The 21,180-nt window shown below is 30.3% G+C and overlaps 1 protein-coding gene across 1 annotated transcript in view; it reads left to right on the top strand.

Moving 5' to 3' along the window:
* The window catches only part of LOC124352991 (adenylosuccinate synthetase), a 46,763-nt gene that overhangs the window by 16,828 nt on the left and 8,755 nt on the right, over positions 1 to 21,180 (top strand). Inside the window, exons 3-7 of the mRNA XM_046802764.1 lie at positions 9,073 to 9,203; positions 10,471 to 10,619; positions 12,575 to 12,780; positions 17,661 to 17,815; positions 19,763 to 19,887. Coding sequence (XP_046658720.1) covers positions 9,073 to 9,203; positions 10,471 to 10,619; positions 12,575 to 12,780; positions 17,661 to 17,815; positions 19,763 to 19,887 — 766 coding nt within the window. The remainder of the gene's footprint in view (positions 1 to 9,072; positions 9,204 to 10,470; positions 10,620 to 12,574; positions 12,781 to 17,660; positions 17,816 to 19,762; positions 19,888 to 21,180) is intronic.

Below are 21,180 nucleotides of genomic sequence, written 5' to 3'. Positions count from 1 at the left end.
TTCTTTTTAAATTACTTTATGGGAGTAACATGAGCAATTTCTGGAAGCTTGTTAAAAAATCTTACACAATTTACCATATGGGAATGTTCCAAATTTGGCCATCGATGTTGAGGAATGTCAAGCTTATTTTTATTTCTGGTGTTGTGTGTATGAAAATTGATTTCTAATGAAAAAGTTTCTGAGGTTAGCTTTAGTGTATAAATATAATATGGTAAATGTAGAGATTAATAATGGTAGGTATTTGTAATTGTATAAATAGGCATTTGCAATGATCTAATGGTGCAAGCATGACAAATGGTTCTAATAACCTTTTTTTGGATTATTAACAGATCTGACACTGCTACAGAAATGGCCCCATAATATCAAGCCATAAGCATAATCCAAAATACGCTGTCCTAAGGTACTCAGTAGATATTATAAATCTTAATTTCCAAAACAGAAAAGCAACTCTTCTTGAAAGTTTTTTTGCTTAATCCGTTAACATGATCATTCCAACTCAATTTCGTGTCAATACAAATTCCCAGTAAATTAACAGATTGGTGTTCGTTTTTGAGAAAAGGCTAAGCAATATGTTTTTGCGTTTTACTTTCATTGCAGAGAAGTTTATTTGTTGTGAACCATTTCTGAGCATTACTTTGAGCTGCAGTCATTGTAGCCTTTAAACTTTCCAGATTATTATGACAGGAGAACAGAGTTGAATCGTCAGCATAGATGACAGAATTCACACCAACATTTTTTTGATAAATCGTTAATTATCACAAGGAAAAAGAAGGGTCCAAGGACAGAACCTTGAGGAACGCCTAAGGAAACATCTATTAGTGATGATTGTGTCCCTCTTAAACTTACATACTGTCTACGATTTATTAGATACGACTCAATAATTTTCATAGACTTTGAAGATATTCCATAAAAGTCTAAATTTAGTTAAAATACTATTTAATGAACACAATCAAATGCTTTACTTAAATCTAATAGAGAAAGAGAAACTGACTGCTTATTTTCAAATGCCTGCAATGCCTCACGAAACTACTTTGGTTACTGCAGCAACTGTTGAACGGCCTGTCCTGAATCCAAATTGAGATTCAGAAAGGAGGTTATTTTTTTCAAAATAATTACTAAGTTGATTATACATTATGGATTCAATGACTTTGGAAAAAGTAGGGACAACTGAGACTGGGCGATAATTTTGAGGAAGACTTTTATCCCCTTTTTTGAAAATTGGTGTGATCTTAGATATCTTTAACATATTTGAAAAGTAACCCCATTCTAAATATTTGTTATTATGAAAGAAAGCGGTTCCTTAATTAAACCAATTGTTTTTTTTCAATAAATGATTAGAAATCCAATAAACATCAGAACTTTTAGAATTTGAGAATTTAGAAACTATTTTTTGTACATCTTCTGAATTAATATTTGTCCCAATTAAAAGAATTTGGATTGATCAGTCTACTTCCTAGTAAATCATAAATGTTAGTGTTAGTGTCTGGAATTTGACTTGCCAATTCATCAACAGAATGTTTAAAATGATAATTTAATTGTTCAGGGTCAAGTGTGATGTCTCTAGTAGAATTTGGAGAGTGTTCTTGAGATATAACCTCCCAAGCTGCCTTGCACTTATTTTGTGCTTGGTCTATGTACTTTTCACAGGCTATTTTTTTGGCAGAGGTTAGATGTGCCCTATAGCTTCTTTTACAAAAGAGATATGCATTGTAAGCTAACTCAGTATGCTCTGATCCATTCCTCAACATGTTTTTTATAAATATTATATAAACTTAACATATAATCTCTTTCCTGAGCAAGTTCACAATTGTACCATTTTATTTTTATTTTTTTCTACAGTGTAGTTTTACTATTACCTCGTTTTTTACTAATTAATGGTGAGCAAAAATGCCATAGATAATATAGTGGCTAAAAAAAACTGTCAAACATTGCTGAAACATTTATCTTTTCCTAATTTAAAATCAGTGATCATATTCCACTTTTCTTTCTTCAATTCCTCAATAAAAAATTCAATATTGTCTACACTTTGAGAAACGAAAGAATGTTTTAGAAATTTTGTTTTTTGATGTACAATTTAAGCCTAGGTCAACATATTTTAAACTGATTACAAGTGGAATATGATCTGCAAAGTGGCCATCTACAGAGTTTACAGTATACAAATCCTTAGAGAAAATTTACCAATATATTATCTATGCAAGAGTTAGCTCTTGTTTGGTGCCAAATAAGTACAGTAAATGTTGAGTGATCTTAATAAGTTTAGAAATCGAATCGAATTTTGGTTACTAGTTTGCAACATCTCTATATTAAAATCTCCACAGACAATAACTTTTGTGTCTTTAGATATAATTTTTCTTTATGGCCAATTCAAATTTTTCAAAAAATGTATTAATGTTACCTTGAGGCGACCTGTAAAGAGAAATAACAAACAAATTCTGTAAAATTAATTTTAACACAACTTAACTCAATATCCATTTCCAAACAATACTCATTCAATTTCAACCACTCCAACTTCAGTACCCAGCTTTACCAAAATTCCTGACCCTCCATTTTTTGAAAAATTTTCTACAAAAAAAAAACTAACTGGAACATAACCTTGAGGTGTATATATATCCACCTGTTTCTGAAGTGAGCCAGTGTTCGGACAGACTGATCACCTCAATGTCATGCTCCTTACAGAAGCTTTCTAATTCTAGTAATTTGTTTTCTCACACACTGTATATTTACCTGAAGAATTTTTTAATTTATTTGACGTTTTAATGTTACTAGCATAACATTTGTCATTCCCTACATTCCTAAAAAAACCCATTGAACTAGCTAAACTTACGGTACTATTTCACATTTGAATTATTTACAAAGGAAACACAATGTTCTGGATCGTCTCTCTACACCAACAGTGTGTACTCTCAGTTCATCATGCATGCAACAAAGATTTGTATTAGAAGTTTCACCGAGCACGACTCCTGCAGACTGATGAGAAGACTCAGAAGCAAGTGAAAATGGCAGAAGGACGGTGGACTGTGGATGTTGCAGAAGGGTATAAGTGACATCAGTAGCTTTTGATTGATCCATTCTGCTGAGCTTCCTCTACTGGCCTTGGTGTTGAAAACAGTTTTCTCAGGGTCTCTACAAACTCACTATGGGTGAGCCCATTCCACAGTTCTCTTTGTGCTGTCTGGTCATAAGAAATTACGTATATTGTGGCTTCCCGTTGAGCGTTGAAACTGCAGAATATTTTGTGCAAAGTGTTGCGGTCCGAATACGGTCCCTAACACAGCCCATAGCAGAACAAATCAATGTTTTTCAGTCCTTTCGACTTGAAGTCTAGATCGAGCTGGTAGAATGCATCATTGTAGTCATTGTTTGGTAGGCTTACTGTAGTACTTTTTGTTTTGTTTACAAGGCTGTACACTGATGATCCATTAGGTACCTTTCTGGTAAGCTAGATTTTTTATAAATGAGATCTGATATGTGGGGCCGACTAAACTTTTGCTTGAATACAACTGCTACCCCCAGCAGACATATGTTTTTTTGTTTCATGGAAATCATATGATATAGTGTGTGCAAAACCAAACCGATGGGTCATCTTTATATTGCTCTATAATCTGACTCATCTCTGCCTCCAGTACTGTGATTCGATCATTTTGTTGCCATATTTGTTTTCTTTTACTGGAGAGGAATTATTTTGTAACAATTTTAATACCATTTCAGCAGTCTTCACCTTTTCCTTTTTTTGTTCATATGTAGCCCATGGCTAGTGAATACATGTCGAGGAGGAAAGATGTGTAGAGGAAGAAGTTTTAGTTTCTGGATGATTTTTAGCTATGTTTTCAATCTCTACATTAACTGTAGATATTTTTAGATCCAGGTTTGGGGTGTCAAATCTCATGGGAACTGTAGCCAGTACAAGATTGGTGTGCTTGGAGTTTTTTTATCAGCGTCTGTATATCTTTCAGTAGTTGTTCAAATGCTGGTGCTTTCAATATTGTTTGTGCCCGCTATTACTAATAAATGATCATCATTAGACAACTCCTTAGTAAGCTCTTTGGACATCCTCATGGACCTGACCAAAAACTTTGCCCCAGGTCCAATAAATGAGCAAACATTAGCCGAGCTCCGTTGTTCAATGTATTTTGTTAATGATTTATAGAATTTTATTAGAGTTGATTATAATAGTAATCATAAGTAGTGGACATATACTATGCATTGTTTTTATATTATACCTTGAATACTGAGCATTACTGATAACATATTGTTATTGATCATTCAAGGACATTAGTACTTCACTATACTTAGAATAATTAAGAACCAACTATTGTGATATTAACTTTAGTACTCCCACTATAAGTAATTAAGAACCAACTATTGTGATATTACCTTGGATTTTAACCCATAAAACAATGTTAAACTCTAAACACTTTTATGCCCTTATTTTTGGTTGTAAAATTATGGGAAGTCTCATTTTGAATATAGGATTAATATGCATCTAAATGATTCTAACTTCTTCTTGTAAAATCTATACTTTTTCAACCCTTAACCTTTTTAGTACCAACATCCGTATATATCGACGTTGTGAAAAATTTAGCTTTGTAAAAAACTTACATAACTTTTACGGTTTTAAAATACTAATAAAAATTTTTTTGTATTTAGTTTTATTTTTGGAAGGGATATTATGTTTTATAGTGAAAATTTTTAGTGAAAAAGTACTATTTCTCATATAAAAATGAATAAGTCAAAAACTTTAAAAAGTACATTACACTTAAGAATACTTTTTTTATAGTTTTTAAGTATAAAATAGATTTTTCTGCTAACAGTTAGGAAAATATCCCAATATTTTTGTATACTTCAGTAATACTGGGTGGGAAAATCTCTCAGTACTGTTCAATTTTCAAATCAAACCTATAATGTTTAGCACCGCACTAAAAGGGTTAAACAACGAAGGCTTAAACAGTTAGGGCTATTTGTTTTCTCAATAAACAAAAATAACGAAGAAACTAAAATGTGTTTGTTAATATATTAATAATATGCCAGTCCAAGAATCAAATATCATAGTTTTAACACAATACAATTTTTCATACCTCAACAATCCCCTTTAGTAGGTTTGTTCAGAACAAAAACCTTTCCCGAGTTTTACATAACATAATCCAGAGGAAAATGTTCCTGGTACCTCTTCATCACTTTTCTAAGGTTCAACTTAGAAAAGTAAGTCTCTATATATGTATAAAACTTTAAATTCAAATAACTAACAAAAAATGGAAGGCTTAAATTATTACTTTTATTTACATTTATTATCTTCAGTTTGTTTGTTCAATAATAAAACATTGTTTTGTTTACATGGTAGGTGTTATTTGTGGTTTCTGTTAGCAAGCTGAGTACAATAAAATGAGATTTTATCATGTGGCATATTAGCACATGTAGATAGTTCATATAACACCTTCACTGCTGCTCAGTGAGTGTTTATACTCAGTGAGACCAATTACTCTACTTTCCTTCTTATTCTGCACTGTAAGGCCTCTACCGTAGTCAACGTGTTAAGATAACTTCATAATTTTGCATTTAATGGTGTTTAAAACCTTGGGAACATTATCAAATTAATCCTCTCGCTGACACTGACACGTTATGTTAATAAGTGAGATAGTGTTAATAATGAAAAAAGTTTAGATAGTAAAAATTATACAATTATCAGTCTTGGTAAAAAAGTGGAAAGACCTGTACGGGATAATAAAACTGTAATATAGAAGTTATTAGTTTACATTTGTTAAATTGGATCAATTATCCTACTGAATTTAATTTTGTGCTGGTTCATACAATACTGAAATAAATATTGTTTAACAATTTGTAACCTTCTTTAAACAATTTGATTTTTTTGTGTGACTACAAATTTGTCGTCGGTTTTTCATTGACAAGCAATTAATTTAGATTTTGGTGATGAACTGAGTCATTATATAAAATTAATTATACAACTGTTAAACTCGTTTTAACAACACAAACAGAACAGAAATATTAATGTATAAATTAAATAAATGAATGTTTAGCCCAACAATGTTAAAAGTATTTATTTATTTCTTTTTGATCCCTATTTGATCGTTGACAGTAGCAGGATTGACCTGGAAAACTCTTTGATTGGCCGACACGCTTACCATTGAACTGAGTAAGCATGAAGTTAAAAGTTTCAACCACACTTACAAGAATTCAATCATTGAATTCTGCTTAATGCACTCAGACTTATATAAGATTATCACCCACTTTATTTACTGATATTGTTATCTTTTTATCTAGCTTTTATCTTCCTCCCAATGGATTATATGGCAATAAACAAGGTGGATTTTATGCTCATCTGATTAGATGCTTTTATGTCTCTTATACTATAGACAATCGCCATAGAATTGCCTAATGATGTCAAGTGAAAGGTACACATAAAAGGTTACCCATTTAAACATGTTAAAATGTTATGTATTCAGAGATTAATGCAAGGGTCATAGGATTGTTACTTTTTTAGTTATCCAAAATATTTTTGAAAAGAGTTTTAATTTAGTTAAATATTGGAAAAGGTAGGGAGTATTAAAAGATTTGTTGTCTATAGAATAGGCTCTATAAGACCGTTGTCGTCGGAATAAAGGTTCGTTAATACTAGTCTTAGAGGCAAGGACCAATCCGTATTGTATAAGAACACAAGCTAGTTATAACATCATATAAGGATACCCTAACAAGACAAGGATAGTGGATTGCTTCAAGGTCACCATTTCGTGTCTCCATTTCCCGTTGTCTTATTCTGATATAACTTTAATTTACATATCTGACAGATGGTTTTAAGTGTGTCAAGTTGAAAAAATGTCCGCAGCTGATGATCAATTTCTTCCTTTGTGAAATTTCTCTAATCGATTTCATGGAAAACTGTTGTGTATACAATGTAAACTTTAAGACCTTTTTTCCCAGTACCAGAAAAATGTTTCAGAAACGAACCAGTGTTGTTCAGACAAGTATACAATTGTTATGTCTGGACTGACTAGCAAAATAATAAAATTTACATTTCTGATCCCAGCCATTAATAAAAGTAAAAAAATGTCACAGCAATTACTGTAAAGGATGTACTAAAAATCTCAGCACCGCTGTTTTACCAATCTATCAGGCCATTGAAACCTAGTTTTACAAAATTTATTTTCAATTTTGAAGTTTTTTTATGTAGCCTGAAATGTAACAAATTTATAATGAACGTAAAATGTTATTATTCATGTAATAAATTATAAATAACGCATATGGTTTGGAATAATTATGTTCTTCTGAGTTTTATTGATGCAGTGATAAAAGTTTAAGAAAATAAAATATAAAAAATATAAGAAAAAAAGTTTAAGAAAATAAAACAAAAAGATTATAATATGTTTATGTTCTTAGTAAGGTAACACTAATATATTTCTAAATTCTCTGGTGCAGTTTACAGAAACCATATTGTGAATTATCACCGTATTTTGTTGTATTTTAACTAATCAATTAAACAGTTAGGTCAGATAACGACTACCTTTTATTAATGAAGGTCCTTTAATTTATATTACAGTGTTTTACTTTACTAAATTAATCCCTACAATTGTATATAATAGTAACTCTAACAAAGAAATGTGGACTAAAGTAAGGAAATGTTACTATTAAATAATGTTTTGTTATTTTAGTTTAAATTGAAGTAAAATATGAAAATAAACTCTTGGATGATAGTTGCGCAACATCAAACATGTCACAGTTTAAAAAATTCACAAATGGGTGAGTTCAAACAACATGTTTAAGTTTTTAGATAATAGTATTCAAGGTTATCTATAAAATATCTTGTATCAAAATATGACATAAAATCACTCCTTATAGAACAAAAGTCTCAGCAATTAAAGTGGCTGTTTTAATTTGTTAGAGAACAAAATAGATTTGTCAAGTCTAACACTATCCATGAATTATAAAGTTATACAATTGCTCACAATAATATGATAATAATCAGAACTGCAGTTGATTCATGGTATATTTTAATGCAAGTGAAGCAGGTTTTGTAGTTTTTGTTCTCTTTTGCTGAAGAGGCATGGTCTGTGTACATATTTCAGCTGTGTTAGCACAGTATTATATGGCTGTGTTGGCAGTGAATTGATGTATAACACTTCCTGCCCAAGACTTTATAAATAATTGTACTATTCTAGACAGATTAGTAGGTAATCTGAAGAGAAATTTTCTGCCCGTTTTGCTCCTGATTTCAGAATTATAAAATTGTTTCAATACGTTAATTATAATGACAATATATAAAATAATATTAATGTTCTACACAATATACCCCAAAATCTTTATCTTTATAAATAATTATAAATACTATATTTAAATTTATTTAAAAAAAATAATAGTGTTGTATTACCTAGAAATATAGCTTATTAATTTACTTGATCAGAGAAACTATACTGTAAGTCTTGTAAGCCAAATTATGCCATATTTATACATGGTGCTCATGTAACCAAATTGCTTTTGTGCCCAGGTACTATTATCATACTATTTGTTATTGCCTATTGTTACTAGTGCAGTATGTTGTAGCTAAGTAAACAGTGCTACATATTGTTACCTACCTGTCTACTTGATATTGTGTACTGTAATTCAATTTTAAAAAGTAAATTTTGTCAAATATCTCTGGTACATGGACTGATTATGAGCACTGACATTAAATAGTGCCATAATATGGAATAAACTCTTTCACTGTACATCAAAAATTATTTAATATAGAAATTTATGTTGTTTAAGTTAACATAATTTCAAATGCATTGTTCACAAAATCATAATTTATTTTGAAGTGATGTGTATGTAGAGTGTATGGTGTATAAAATATTAAAATATTTTAATATACAATATATAATAAAAATTTAGTAAGAATTGTCAGAAACTTTTAAAAAAATGGTTTTTTAGACCAAATATATATAATTTTTTTTGTATAGTACTCAAAACATAATTTTGTTCAAAAGGGAATATTTCCACTGAAAACCAAATATGATGTCACATCATACAACTTTCCCAATATTATGTGTGGGAAGAAAATGAGTAAGATTGGGAATTCTGTTGAAGGAAATGGGGTAGTTATCCACCTCCCGGGGCTGTTTGATGAGCTCCACAAGAACGAAGACAAGGGTCTCAAGGATTGGCAAAACCGCCTTCTTATATCTGACCGAGCACACATTGTCTTTGATTTCCATCAGGTAAGCTTTCTTGCCATGATAAATACTATGAATATTATTTTGTTGTTGGTCAGAAAACATTTAGATATTTTGGCTTAAAAATAATTTGTTCTTTATGAAATTGAAATGTATTTTGGAAAGTGATATTTATTACTATTACTATACATTTTAATGACACAGTCAATTTTTTTTAAGAAGAGGCCGATCCCCTTTTAAACCTTATTCAGTCCATCCTCTTAAGCCACTGGCGTGTGCAAAGATCTTATCAAACAGAATAAGGGAGAGAGTTGATACAGTACATGGTCAGTGGTACTGATAAAGAAGTACTAAGATCACATGCATGATTTGAATCTGCGCTATCTCTAACTCAGATCCAAAGTCCTACGTCTTAAACTTCTTAAGGCCATTGGCACTCACAAAATTTAATATATCTAAATTGCATGATCATATCTAGTATTTATTTTGAATTATATAGATTAATAATCCTATAATTCAATTAGTGAGAACAGAATTACAAATACAATTCACCTTCAATAAAGTTTTTAGAACACAACACACAATTTAGACCTTCAATTAAAAAGACAAAAATCTAATAATGCAATATACAATAATGTATGGAGATAATTTTAATGGCCTTTATGGGTATAAAACAGATCATAACGGCAAACATATCAGGCAAAAACGTGTGTGTGTGTGTTCGTGTGTGCGTGCATACGTCTGTGTGTGTGTGTGTGTAGTGTAATGTTTGAATGGGTGCTTGCTACTAAAATACAAGTATGCTCAAAGTTATTACTTGACCTGATTTCTATAAAACAGTATTTAATGTATTAAACATAAAAGGTGTCCAGCAAAAGGTGTTTAAAGGAAATAAAAAATACTTTGTTAATAAAAGCATACTATTCGGATAATGATTTTTTTTATATGGCCCTATCATATAAAATAGGGTTTTTTTAATTTTAAATTGTAATAGTAGTTTTAGATTCTGATAGTTTATAGTCAACAATGTTTCAAACTTCTTACTGAATCTTTATATTAAGAACTGGTTAACTTTGTATTATTTAAACAAATTTTAGTGATATTAACAAATTGTGGATCTGCACTGATGAAAACCATCTCTTTATATTGAAATATTTGACAATTCTCTATGTACACAATGTATTGACCGAGAAATAAAAATCTATTATCTATAATGAGCCTGAGTAAAAAGAGTTGGGTTATGTCTTAAAATATAGACTTTTCATTTGATTAGTTCTAAAAGTTGTTACGCTACATTGTCTGTCTATTGCAGCAAGTGGATGGTCTGCAAGAACAGGAGAAGGGACCACAGCCTCTGGGTACGACCAAGAAGGGAATCGGCCCAGCGTACTCATCAAAAGCCACTAGAAATGGGCTGAGAATCGCAGATCTGCTCGGAGACTTTGAGACATTCTCAAAGAAGTAAGCAACTTTAGTTATTGGTCCATGAAAAGTGTCTCAAATGTTCTATGTTCTTGTATCTTTTTCTTAATTTCACATTATATAATGAAATGTATTAAACTTTAAGGATATTTTAGGCTTACCCTTAAGTCTACTCTCGGGTCAGAAAGTTTGAAAGACACCTGAGTTTCAAAGTAAAGTTACAATAATCGGAACTACATATAAATTTAGATGTATATTTCTCCGTTAAGACATACTAAGCAAATTATTTACAAACAGTAACTTCCAGTATTTATGTCAATAACAATGAGAAGAATACAGGATTTTGGTGCTTTTCAAACAAACTTCTGCTTAGAACATTCATAACTCAAAAGTTTATGATCTGATTATGATAAAATTTTTATAACAAAATGTATTACTATATGGAGTATGAAGATTTTTAATTATATGAAAATATGTGTTATTAAATTATAATCTTAACTTTTATTATAAACCAAATGGTTAAAAAAATCGGGCAATCGTCTTGTTATGGAGCTCTCAAAGTCATTATCATTGGGTAATTTTGTAAACCATTAAAACATTTCATTTGTAATACTGATTTAACTGACCAGGCTCCTGGTCTTTAGAACACGCAAACCACCAGACTGCATAGGAGTGTTTACTTCTGGTATTTATTTTCAATTCAATAATTCAATGTTTGTATTTTTTTCTTGATTCTTTTAAAAATTATTTTTTAACAACTTTAAACATTTTCATGGTGATGAACTTAATAAAACAATTTTGTTAAACTATAGATATGACAACTTTTTATAATATCATTTATCTAAGTTCCTCGTTAAACCATAGAAATGTTTAATGGCCAATTATTGCCCTTTTATGAAATTGCTTGGGGTCATTGATAATGGGATAGTTAGGAAGGTTTTAGTTATTATCTGTGTTGTATTCTAGTTTTATTTATTTATAAAATACTCTATGTAATCTATAATTAGAAAAAAAATTGTCTATCAATTTTAGAGTGATGACAAAATTTCTAGCAATTTACACATAGTAACTAGTTAAATACAGGGGAAAAAAATGTTTAAAATAAAATAATTTGCAAGCCTCTTGCAAAACATTTTAAGTTTCTTAAAAGGGATGATTCCATTGGCCATGTTTGAAAGGATTAAGTGGGTAACTCCAAATAAATAAATGAATAATTAAATTTGCCAAAATTGTGATGTTCAAGAAACTGAACATTTTCTGATTTGACATAAAAACTGAAACTAGACCAAGTTTTAGCGATTAGGCAGCAGAAGAAAGCCAATGTAGGAGTAACAAGATCGTAAATATTTCAGAAAAATATCATCTCAGGTTTCAAAATTATGGCCATACAAAACTCTCAAAGTGTAATAACACTATAACGGGAGACTTATGAAAAATGTATAAGAGTAGTAAAATGTGGGTTACTTTAAGGTGAACATAATAACAAGTTTATTTTGTCAAATAATAACGGAGTAGTTAAAGGTGTTACTTAATGTAATCTCTCACTTAAAATACACTAATTGAGCTATTGATATGTTTAACTGCTGATTAATAATCAGCTGATTGTTATATTTAACAAGTAAAGTTATTAGCCTAATATTGCCGTTTTGAACGAACACTCGCTATGAAATTTGTTTAGATACATTGTGTTATTTTGGCAAATTAATTTTTTAAATTATGTTTTATTTGTTTATGTATTGTAACCAAATAACATTGATTAAACATACTGTTAGTTGGGTTCCACAATTTTATCATATTTTTCTATTTTTACTTGCTTTAAATGAGATGATTTACTAAATAAAATGTAATGTCTAATAGCTGAAATGACTCCCTAATCATTGTTGATTTTTTAAAGTTTTCACTTTGATCTAACTAGTCCAAAACAGACATTCAATTCCAGTGGAAGCTAACTATTAGTAAAGTGTACCATGTTACAGTGAAGTGACTTGTTACAGGTACGAGAGCTTGGTGAATACGTATCAACGGATGTTTCCTTCCCTAGAGGTGGATGTGGGAGCAGAGCTGCAGAGGTACCGCAAGTATGCAGAAGACATTCGGCCATTGGTGGTGGAGACCGTCAGTTACCTGCACTCGGCACTGCGGGAGGGCAAGCATGTTCTGGTCGAGGGTGCTAATGCTGCCATGCTTGACATCGACTTCGGTCAGTGGCTGTGAAGTAGATACAATTTTTTTAAGTAGAAATAGATTTAAAGTAAGTCAAAACAGGTAGATTTTGTAAAATATTTTGGTTTTAAGCCTATTCAGCCAAGCCTAAATCTTTAAAGATTTATGGTTCTTTGACTCTATTTTCTCTGTTTTTTTTTTTTATTTATTTAAACTTAGAAATAATTAAGATTAAAAATAACTTATAAAATCTGATTGTTGATTGGCCAGACTGATCATGATTGTTTAATACATTCACTGCGGATGACAAAATTACCGGCGACAGAAAATGTGGGAATTTTTTTTTTCTTTTTACTTACCCAAAATGGAGTAAGGATAGCCGAAAGGGTTGTCCAAGGTATCCCGGAAGCTTCGTTGGCCGGAACGGGTGACGTCATGTCCGTGCCGAGTCTGCTCGTCGTCCGCACCGGGTGCCGGTCCCCGTGTTGTATGTGCTCGCAGCGCACTAGGTTTCGGCACAAACACTCGCAAATTACACGTATATAGTACATGAATGACACGTAGATAGTACATCAATTACATGTATTGGGGTGGGGTGGCCCACTGGGGGTGGGGTATGTTGCCTTCACTGTCCCTAGAACTGTTCGAACTCGACTCATTGTCTTCATCAGATGAAAAATTATTGTCAATAACATTATTGGCAATACACCTCGCTATGAATGTTACAGCCTTCCCGGGCAACTGCTTAGCTCACACTGAGGCAATATGAAAACAGCTGCCGTATGCCAAGCTCGCTCGTCCACCGCCCGGTGCGCCATTTTCGCATGACGAGCATGCTCGTCACCCGCAGTGAATGTGTTAAGCTTCAGCCAGTCCAATATGATCTGCCTCTTTCCCTCACCTGTGGAAGTGTGTTACTGGTTCTGTTAGTTTGGTCTAACATTCATTGACAGAAGATTTCAATTTTGATAGCAATTGTTTAATGTAGTTTGAACCTTTAACCTTAATGATAGTCATTACACCAGCAATGTAAACCTAAGAATGAATATATTTAGTCCTCCTCCATAGACTAATGTTTATAGTCTCGGCTCTCTAACTGAGAGATCACGGGTTCAAATCCCGGGGAGGGCCAATAATGTATAGACACGAAACAGCGTGTGTACTTTGAAAATAAACCAGTATACACCGAAGCCTACATAGCTGAAGCTGAGGCTTAAAAGAGAGAAAAATAACATTTATTTATGTTTTGACTAACATAAATCAACTATAAATTGCTTAATCTGTCTCTAGTGAAATTCAATGTTTTTCATTGAAATAGCATAAGTTAAGAAATAATGATGAATTTAATAAGGAGTTTACGATCTATAATTTAAGTATTTCACAAAGTGGTAACATTTCAACTTTTAAAAATAACTACAGATTTACAAAGTGTTTTATTGTACTTCATCTTAATTTAAACACAACATTTATTTTATCAATCTTTTCAACAAAAACTAAGTTTACAACAAAAAGATTAAAAAACTCAATACTCTAACAAACTGTGCATTAATTGTTCTACATTAGAGCCTTCTAAGACAGCAGTGGCAAACTATGACAAGCAATTCAAAAAGAATCAATTGGGTAAATAATGTAATTTTTGATTGGCAGCATAGATAAAAAAAATACAGGAGACGTTTAATGGAAGGATAAGAGGATTTGGGACATTTGCTATTGTTATATGTTACAAAAATATAACATTTTTGAGGATTCAAATCTACCCCCTTTCACAGGTGTCTAAAAACCATATCATATAAGGTTATGCATGTACATAAAACTTTTGTAACATATAAACGATAGCAAATGTCCAAAATCCTAATACTCTTTAAAATAATCCAGTGTTATTGACAAACGTTTAAACAAAGAATTAACATAATATTATAGACATCACTGTAAATTAGTATAGTGCAATCCAAAAGGAATAATAAATTAAATAAAGAATATTTGATTACAATGGGTATAAAATATGTAGATAAAATACATGTTGTGTAATATGTAGGTATGTAAATGTGCATATACACAAGTTCGAGAAAATTAATGTGCACATCCATAAAAATGACACCTTACAGTGTTTTAGTTTATATTCATTATACATTGTCTTAATTATTGTAATATCTATACCACAATAAGTCATGGTTATGATTTTGTAATTAAATATACAATAATTCCAAATTTAAAAAAATCTTAAATTGATGGAAAACTCAAGTCTTACATCTATATTCTTTTAACAGTAAAGTAATTCATATTTTTTGATCAATTAAATTAAATTTTTTTTCCTCCTCTTTCCATTAGAGTAATGTGTTTCTCTACTTGATTGTTTATGAAACCATACCAAATGTTACCAAAATTTACACTAGAATGTATGTAATGAAATCCCATGTCAACAAAATAATACATTTCTTAACAGATGAAATTAATTTGGGATAATGTCTTAAAACCAGACAGACACAATAATTATAGTTCTTTTATTGCAGAAGGGCCTTGATTGGCTTTAACACTTGACTGATCATCCATGAAATTACTCTGTGCTTTGTGGTGTGACAGTTTGAATAGTCTAGAAGAGGTTTTTAAATCTCAGAATGTGTTAATTTTTTATATACCATATACAAAGTATAGGATAAAAGTATTTGTAGGTCCTAAAGTTTGAATTTTTTTATTTAGTTGGACATCCATGCAGGAACATCTCAAGTAATATAAAAATGATTCTTGTAAAAATTCTATTTATTCATTTTAAAATCTCAGAATGTGTTAATTTTTTATTTACCATATATATATATATATATATATATAATATATGGTATTATATATAGTATATGATAAAAGTATTTGTAGGTCCTAAAATTTGAGTTTTTAATTTATTTTTTATTTTTATTTTTGAGTTTTTGGGCATCTAAGCAGGAACATCTCAAGTAATGTAAAAAAATGATTCTTGTAAAAATTCTATTTACTCATTTCTTTGTTTGTATATTTAAAATGTTCTGAAGCCATATAACATAGTATTATTAAATAATTATGAAAATTAAAAATTAATGTATTGATTCTGATTAAATTTTTACTACTTGTGTTGAATAGTTAAACATAGAGACATTACTGTATAATTTTATTGAAATTCTACATGTAGGTATAACTTATGAATTATCTAGATTCTCACCACAGCCATATTAAAAAATGTATTCTTACTTTTTTATTGTCATTTTGCCTAAAATATCATAATGATTAAAATTTTATATTTGAAATTATTATAGATTGTGTCTGTCGGCAAAGTCTGTGTGTTCCAAAGTAGCCTTGAAGTTTGGCAAGATAATTGCTGGCCATAATGTCTTATTGTTACCATATCCTGAGTTATAGCAAAGCTTTTAATCAATTTTATCTTGAAGCGTGTTAAGTCGGAAAGAGAATGTCATTGCATTATTATCTCAGTTTATTCTCTTATCAGATGTAGCTCACGTTCATGTGTAGTGAGTGCACTCATGTATTGTGAGATATTGCAGGTTGAGTAACCAATAACATTAATGTTAATCTCATGTACTCATTAGGGATCCATATCAGGGGACCTGTGTCTATATCTAGCTAGTTCACTTTGTGTCAATGTACAGCTTAACTCAGACGTTGGGCTTACATAGGGTTTCAAAACAAAAACTAAAAATAAAAATTTTTTATTTGAAACCTTTTGATATAAAGCAATATTTATATCCGGATGACTAATATTTGTTCTCTTCTGAGTCAAGAACATTAGTTTTTTTTTTTTTTAAATCAAACAATAATAATTTATTTGGTTTAAAAAATTAAAAGGTTCTCTGGCAATATTTACAAATGTGAATTACATTCCAATCTTTATCATAATCTGGCCATAATTTATATTATTTTTATATCTATTTATAAACATATACAGTCATCACCTTTTTTAAATAGAAGAAAAGAAAATAGTTTTATTAGGTACTTACTAAATATATAATAACCTAGAAAATGGTAGTGAAGGGGCTGTGCACCTTATAGGATATAATTTTTTTAATCAATCACAATCATTAAAAATGATTATATTTTTAGAATTGTTTTACTGAAATTACCTTTTTTGTGAATAGTTTAAAAGATCCAAATCAGCCAATTCATGTGGTCATGACTTGTATGTGCTAAGAGACATTTTTTTTGAAAACCACATTTTTACTAATGTAGTCACAGAACAGATGTTTCTTTTAACCCTTTAACTTCCATAGATGTTTTAACACGTTAACTCCGAGCTTATGGTGCAGCTGAACACCCGCAGCCCCTCAATATTTACCAATATTGCTGAAATCTATAGTTTTGTTTTTCTAATTTGTAGTGGTTATTTATAACTCAGTTCAAAACAAAACATTTTACCCCTTTTTTGTCACTACACGCCACACATTGGAGATGTGTGCTGTGAAAATATGTTTATGTAAATAAATATTAGTAAATTGTAGTATAAATGATAATTCTCATAAGTTGTCCTTAACTTGTACAACTACAATAAACTTTTTCTCTTTAAATATTATATATCTCCGATGTCAAAACAATGCTGGGAGTTGGTTTTGAGCTCCTTTTTTCTTTGTCACCGACTATTTGTGGATCCTTTTAGACAAACATGACTTCAGATTTCAGGAGCAAGTCTGCAACAGCATCAGATTTCAGATGCTGCATGTAAAAGGAAGGTGAACTAGAGCTAAATTCAACATTCAAGTATCCAGTCCTATTCCGCAATTTAAATTATATGTAATTTTGAACTTTTTAATATTTTACAATACAAATAATAATATAGTTGTATATTTTATAACAAAATTTATTAAATTTTCTCAGAACTCAAATATTAGTTTTTTATTAATTATTTACAATCTAGATGTAAATTGTAACATGTTATGACAGGAACATACCCGTACGTGACTTCGTCCAACTGCAGTATAGGTGGTGTGTGTACAGGCCTGGGACTTCCTCCCTCCACGATAGGAGAGGTAGTGGGGGTGGTTAAGGCATATACGACCAGAGTGGGAGATGGGCCGTTTCCTACAGAACTAAAAGATGTAAGTCAAATGAAGTTCTGAAAATGGTATTAAGTCAAGATGAATAGTGTGATCAGATGTTTTCTGATCTGCATCTTATATGAATTTTAATCAAATTTATGAGGCACATGAGCGAAATGAGCTTATTAAAAGAGAGCTATTGTGTGTGATTTAATTTTTACCAGTTTATGCTGTACTGAACATAATATGAAATAAAGCTTAACCTTCCATCTGCGTATCATAATTTTTCAGAGCTAAGTCTTTTTTTAAAGATTTATACGATTTAGGCAATGTTTTTTTGTAAATTAATACTTAGAAAAAAATATTAAAATAGATTTGTCAGGCTTAACTCTATTTTAGTAGTTCCAACTAAAAATGAAATGTGTTTTTAGGCATAGGCAAATAAAATAAAATGTTTTTGTAGTTTCAATAATTAATTATTAATCTATAACAATAGGAAGACTAAAAAAATTAATTTACAGAATTATTTCTTACTTTATTGTAATAAATACTGAAGTGAAATAGTGTACATCGTAAATTAAACTTGCTGATAATTAAACTATTTACTGCCATTGACAAAGATAATTGTAGTAATTACATTCTGCCTGGTTAACATGAAATGGCCAGATAATCAGTTTTGTCCTTCAGTCCTATATGCTATCATACATAATATACTAAATGGTTTGCTACATTGCTTTAAAATTCTCAAGGTATAAACTTGTGCCATTAAGTGCTTGGTTTTTTATCTATTTGTATATATGTTTTTTTTTTCTTTAAAAATTAATAACAATAGTTTTTAGTCATAGTATCATTACTTTGTATATTTATTTGTTTTAATATGACCTGGCTTATAGCTAAAAATAAAGGAAATAGTTTAACTAATTTCAAAATGCAGCTTTTTAAAAACCTCTTACATTACATCAAACAAAAACTACAGTAGCAGCAAGAAGCTTTTAAGTAACATACAAATGGATCATAAAAGAACAAAAAGTTTAGGATCCTAATTTACTAAAACCAAGTAAGAGATAACTGAGAAAATATATTGTTATGATTTCTTGTTTTATGTTATATATTTATAAACACTAAAAATTAATTTATCAAACTCCTAATAATATTAATGTAAAAGTTCTGTTGTCTAACTGACTGCCTGAAATGTACCAAATAATAGCTGGATAGTATAGCACTATGGAACAAGTGCGGATCAAATTGTTCTTATGTGTAATAATTACATTTTCAGCTTTGTTAAATATTTTTCAGAACCAAGTCTATACAATGAACATTTTACAGATTTGTAAGCAACAACATTAATAACTTGATTGGTGTATTCCTATTCCTTGAGTCAGGAATAGCACTCAGTAAAATCTTTACTACTTGGTTATTATTCTTTGAAATAATATGAAATATATATTATTATAATATTTAATAATACATAATACAATAATATCAACTTGATATTAAAATGTTCATCTAAAAGTAAACATGTTTATGGGACTGGGCAATTGCATTTTCAAAAAGGTAGGTGTCAGCCACAGTTAATGAACAAAACCTGCAGTAAAAATTGAACTTTTAAACAACTTAGTGGTTTACAAAATTACACATCCAAGATAATGAACCTATAGAACTCCATAATATAAAACAATGTCAACTTTTTTTAATAACAAGAGTTAAGATGGTAATTTAATAACAATTTATAATTCCAACATTACATATTCAAAAACAGTAGGAAAAAACTGTAAACAGTAAAGCACCGGTACAGTTTCTCGTTGTTATCAGTGTAAAAACTGAAAGTTGTTGTTTGTAAATTAATTGCTTTAAATGTCCAAAAAGCAGAAATAAGCAAAATTTTATTGTAACTCCCATTATTGTAGCTTTACTAGTTAGTTTGTGATTAACTTTTAAACTCGTGTATATTATATACTTTTTGATCTGAGAGTAAGTATTTACTGTGTCAATGGATTTGTGATGCAGGAAGTAGGCGACTTGCTGCAGACAAAAGGTGCTGAGATCGGTGTAACGACTAAGCGTAAGCGCAGATGTGGTTGGCTGGACATAACTCTGCTACAGTACACTGCCATGGTCAACGGATACACCAAGTGAGTGAGCAATCAAAGTACAACATAATCACATATTACGCTGTGCAAAGGGTTAATAATTTACAGAATATTAATTTATAGAATATGTTGACGTGATAGTTTTATCTACGCCCAGAGGTACTTAATTTAGGAAAATGGCTTTCCAAATTTGCTTGAAGATGCCATAGCATTTGAACTTCGGAACTCTTGTGAGTAAAGCTCAGAGTCTAGGTTGTAAAACATATCAGATACCTGTGTTGTAGCTTTTTAGATTATATTATCTTATCAGCCATTAACATGAATGTATTATTGTTACTTTTATGTGATAATATGTTATTAGTACACAAATATAGTCTTATGCCATATAAGTTTGGATTCTAATGAATAGGATTTACTTTAAATCTGCAACTTATAATTAATTCTTGAGACCGCATTTAAGAATAATTGAAAGTACAAAATGTGTGAAATATCTGGGCTTGAATTTGATATATAATAAAATTGTTTGGACACATAATCTGATGTAAATTATATATTATTGATATATTAACAGATTAATGTACATACTTTATGAATTCAATTATAAATGATCAAACAGTATATTAAGAAAATATATCTTTATGAATTTATTTCATCCATACAATTTGAAAGAATTGAAATATGCTTGCTACACTGCATATTAATGTTCTTCAATTTTTAGCATCAATCTGATTACAAAGTAAATTAAATGAATACTTAGGTTTGTCTTATAGATTTACAATGGCCAAATAGTTTATCAGTTGTTCATATCCTGTTGAGGATGAGTCAATCATATCTAGCTGAAGATAACTAGAGTCAAGTTCTTATAAACTTATCTTATTCCTTTGTTTAACTCTTTTATGATTATATGTATTTGTTGCAAAATCGTATTGACATTTGTCTTTTTCAAATTTGCGTGAAAATAGTAGCGATGCTCCTGAATGTCATTCAGCTTTGACATTGTACTAGTGATAGTTCTTCTACTCTTTGGAAGAAAGCAGCCAGCTGTTCCGTATTTATAACATCGGAGCGCTGTTTCCCGCATAAATATTGTCAGCTGCGTCAAAGCCACAATGCATGTCTCAAGGCTTTTCCCGTGTTAATCGCTGTCAACAGAAATTGGTGCTTTTGTAAGCTATAAATGATTGTAAATGGTAAAATATTTTTAAAAAACCAACCACCTTGAATTTTACTTTGAATATTATAGACATCTGGTTTGTTTGAAAAATACTATGTAAATTTAATATAACAATGTAGTTGCTGACAAATTTGCGATGGTTTGTATGTAATCAATCTAAG

The sequence above is a fragment of the Homalodisca vitripennis genome, chromosome 1 (assembly GCF_021130785.1).
Source record: "Homalodisca vitripennis isolate AUS2020 chromosome 1, UT_GWSS_2.1, whole genome shotgun sequence".
Lineage (NCBI taxonomy): Eukaryota > Metazoa > Arthropoda > Insecta > Hemiptera > Cicadellidae > Homalodisca > Homalodisca vitripennis.
Note: the sequence above shows the minus strand (reverse complement) of the source record. Positions and strands in the feature narration are given on the sequence as shown.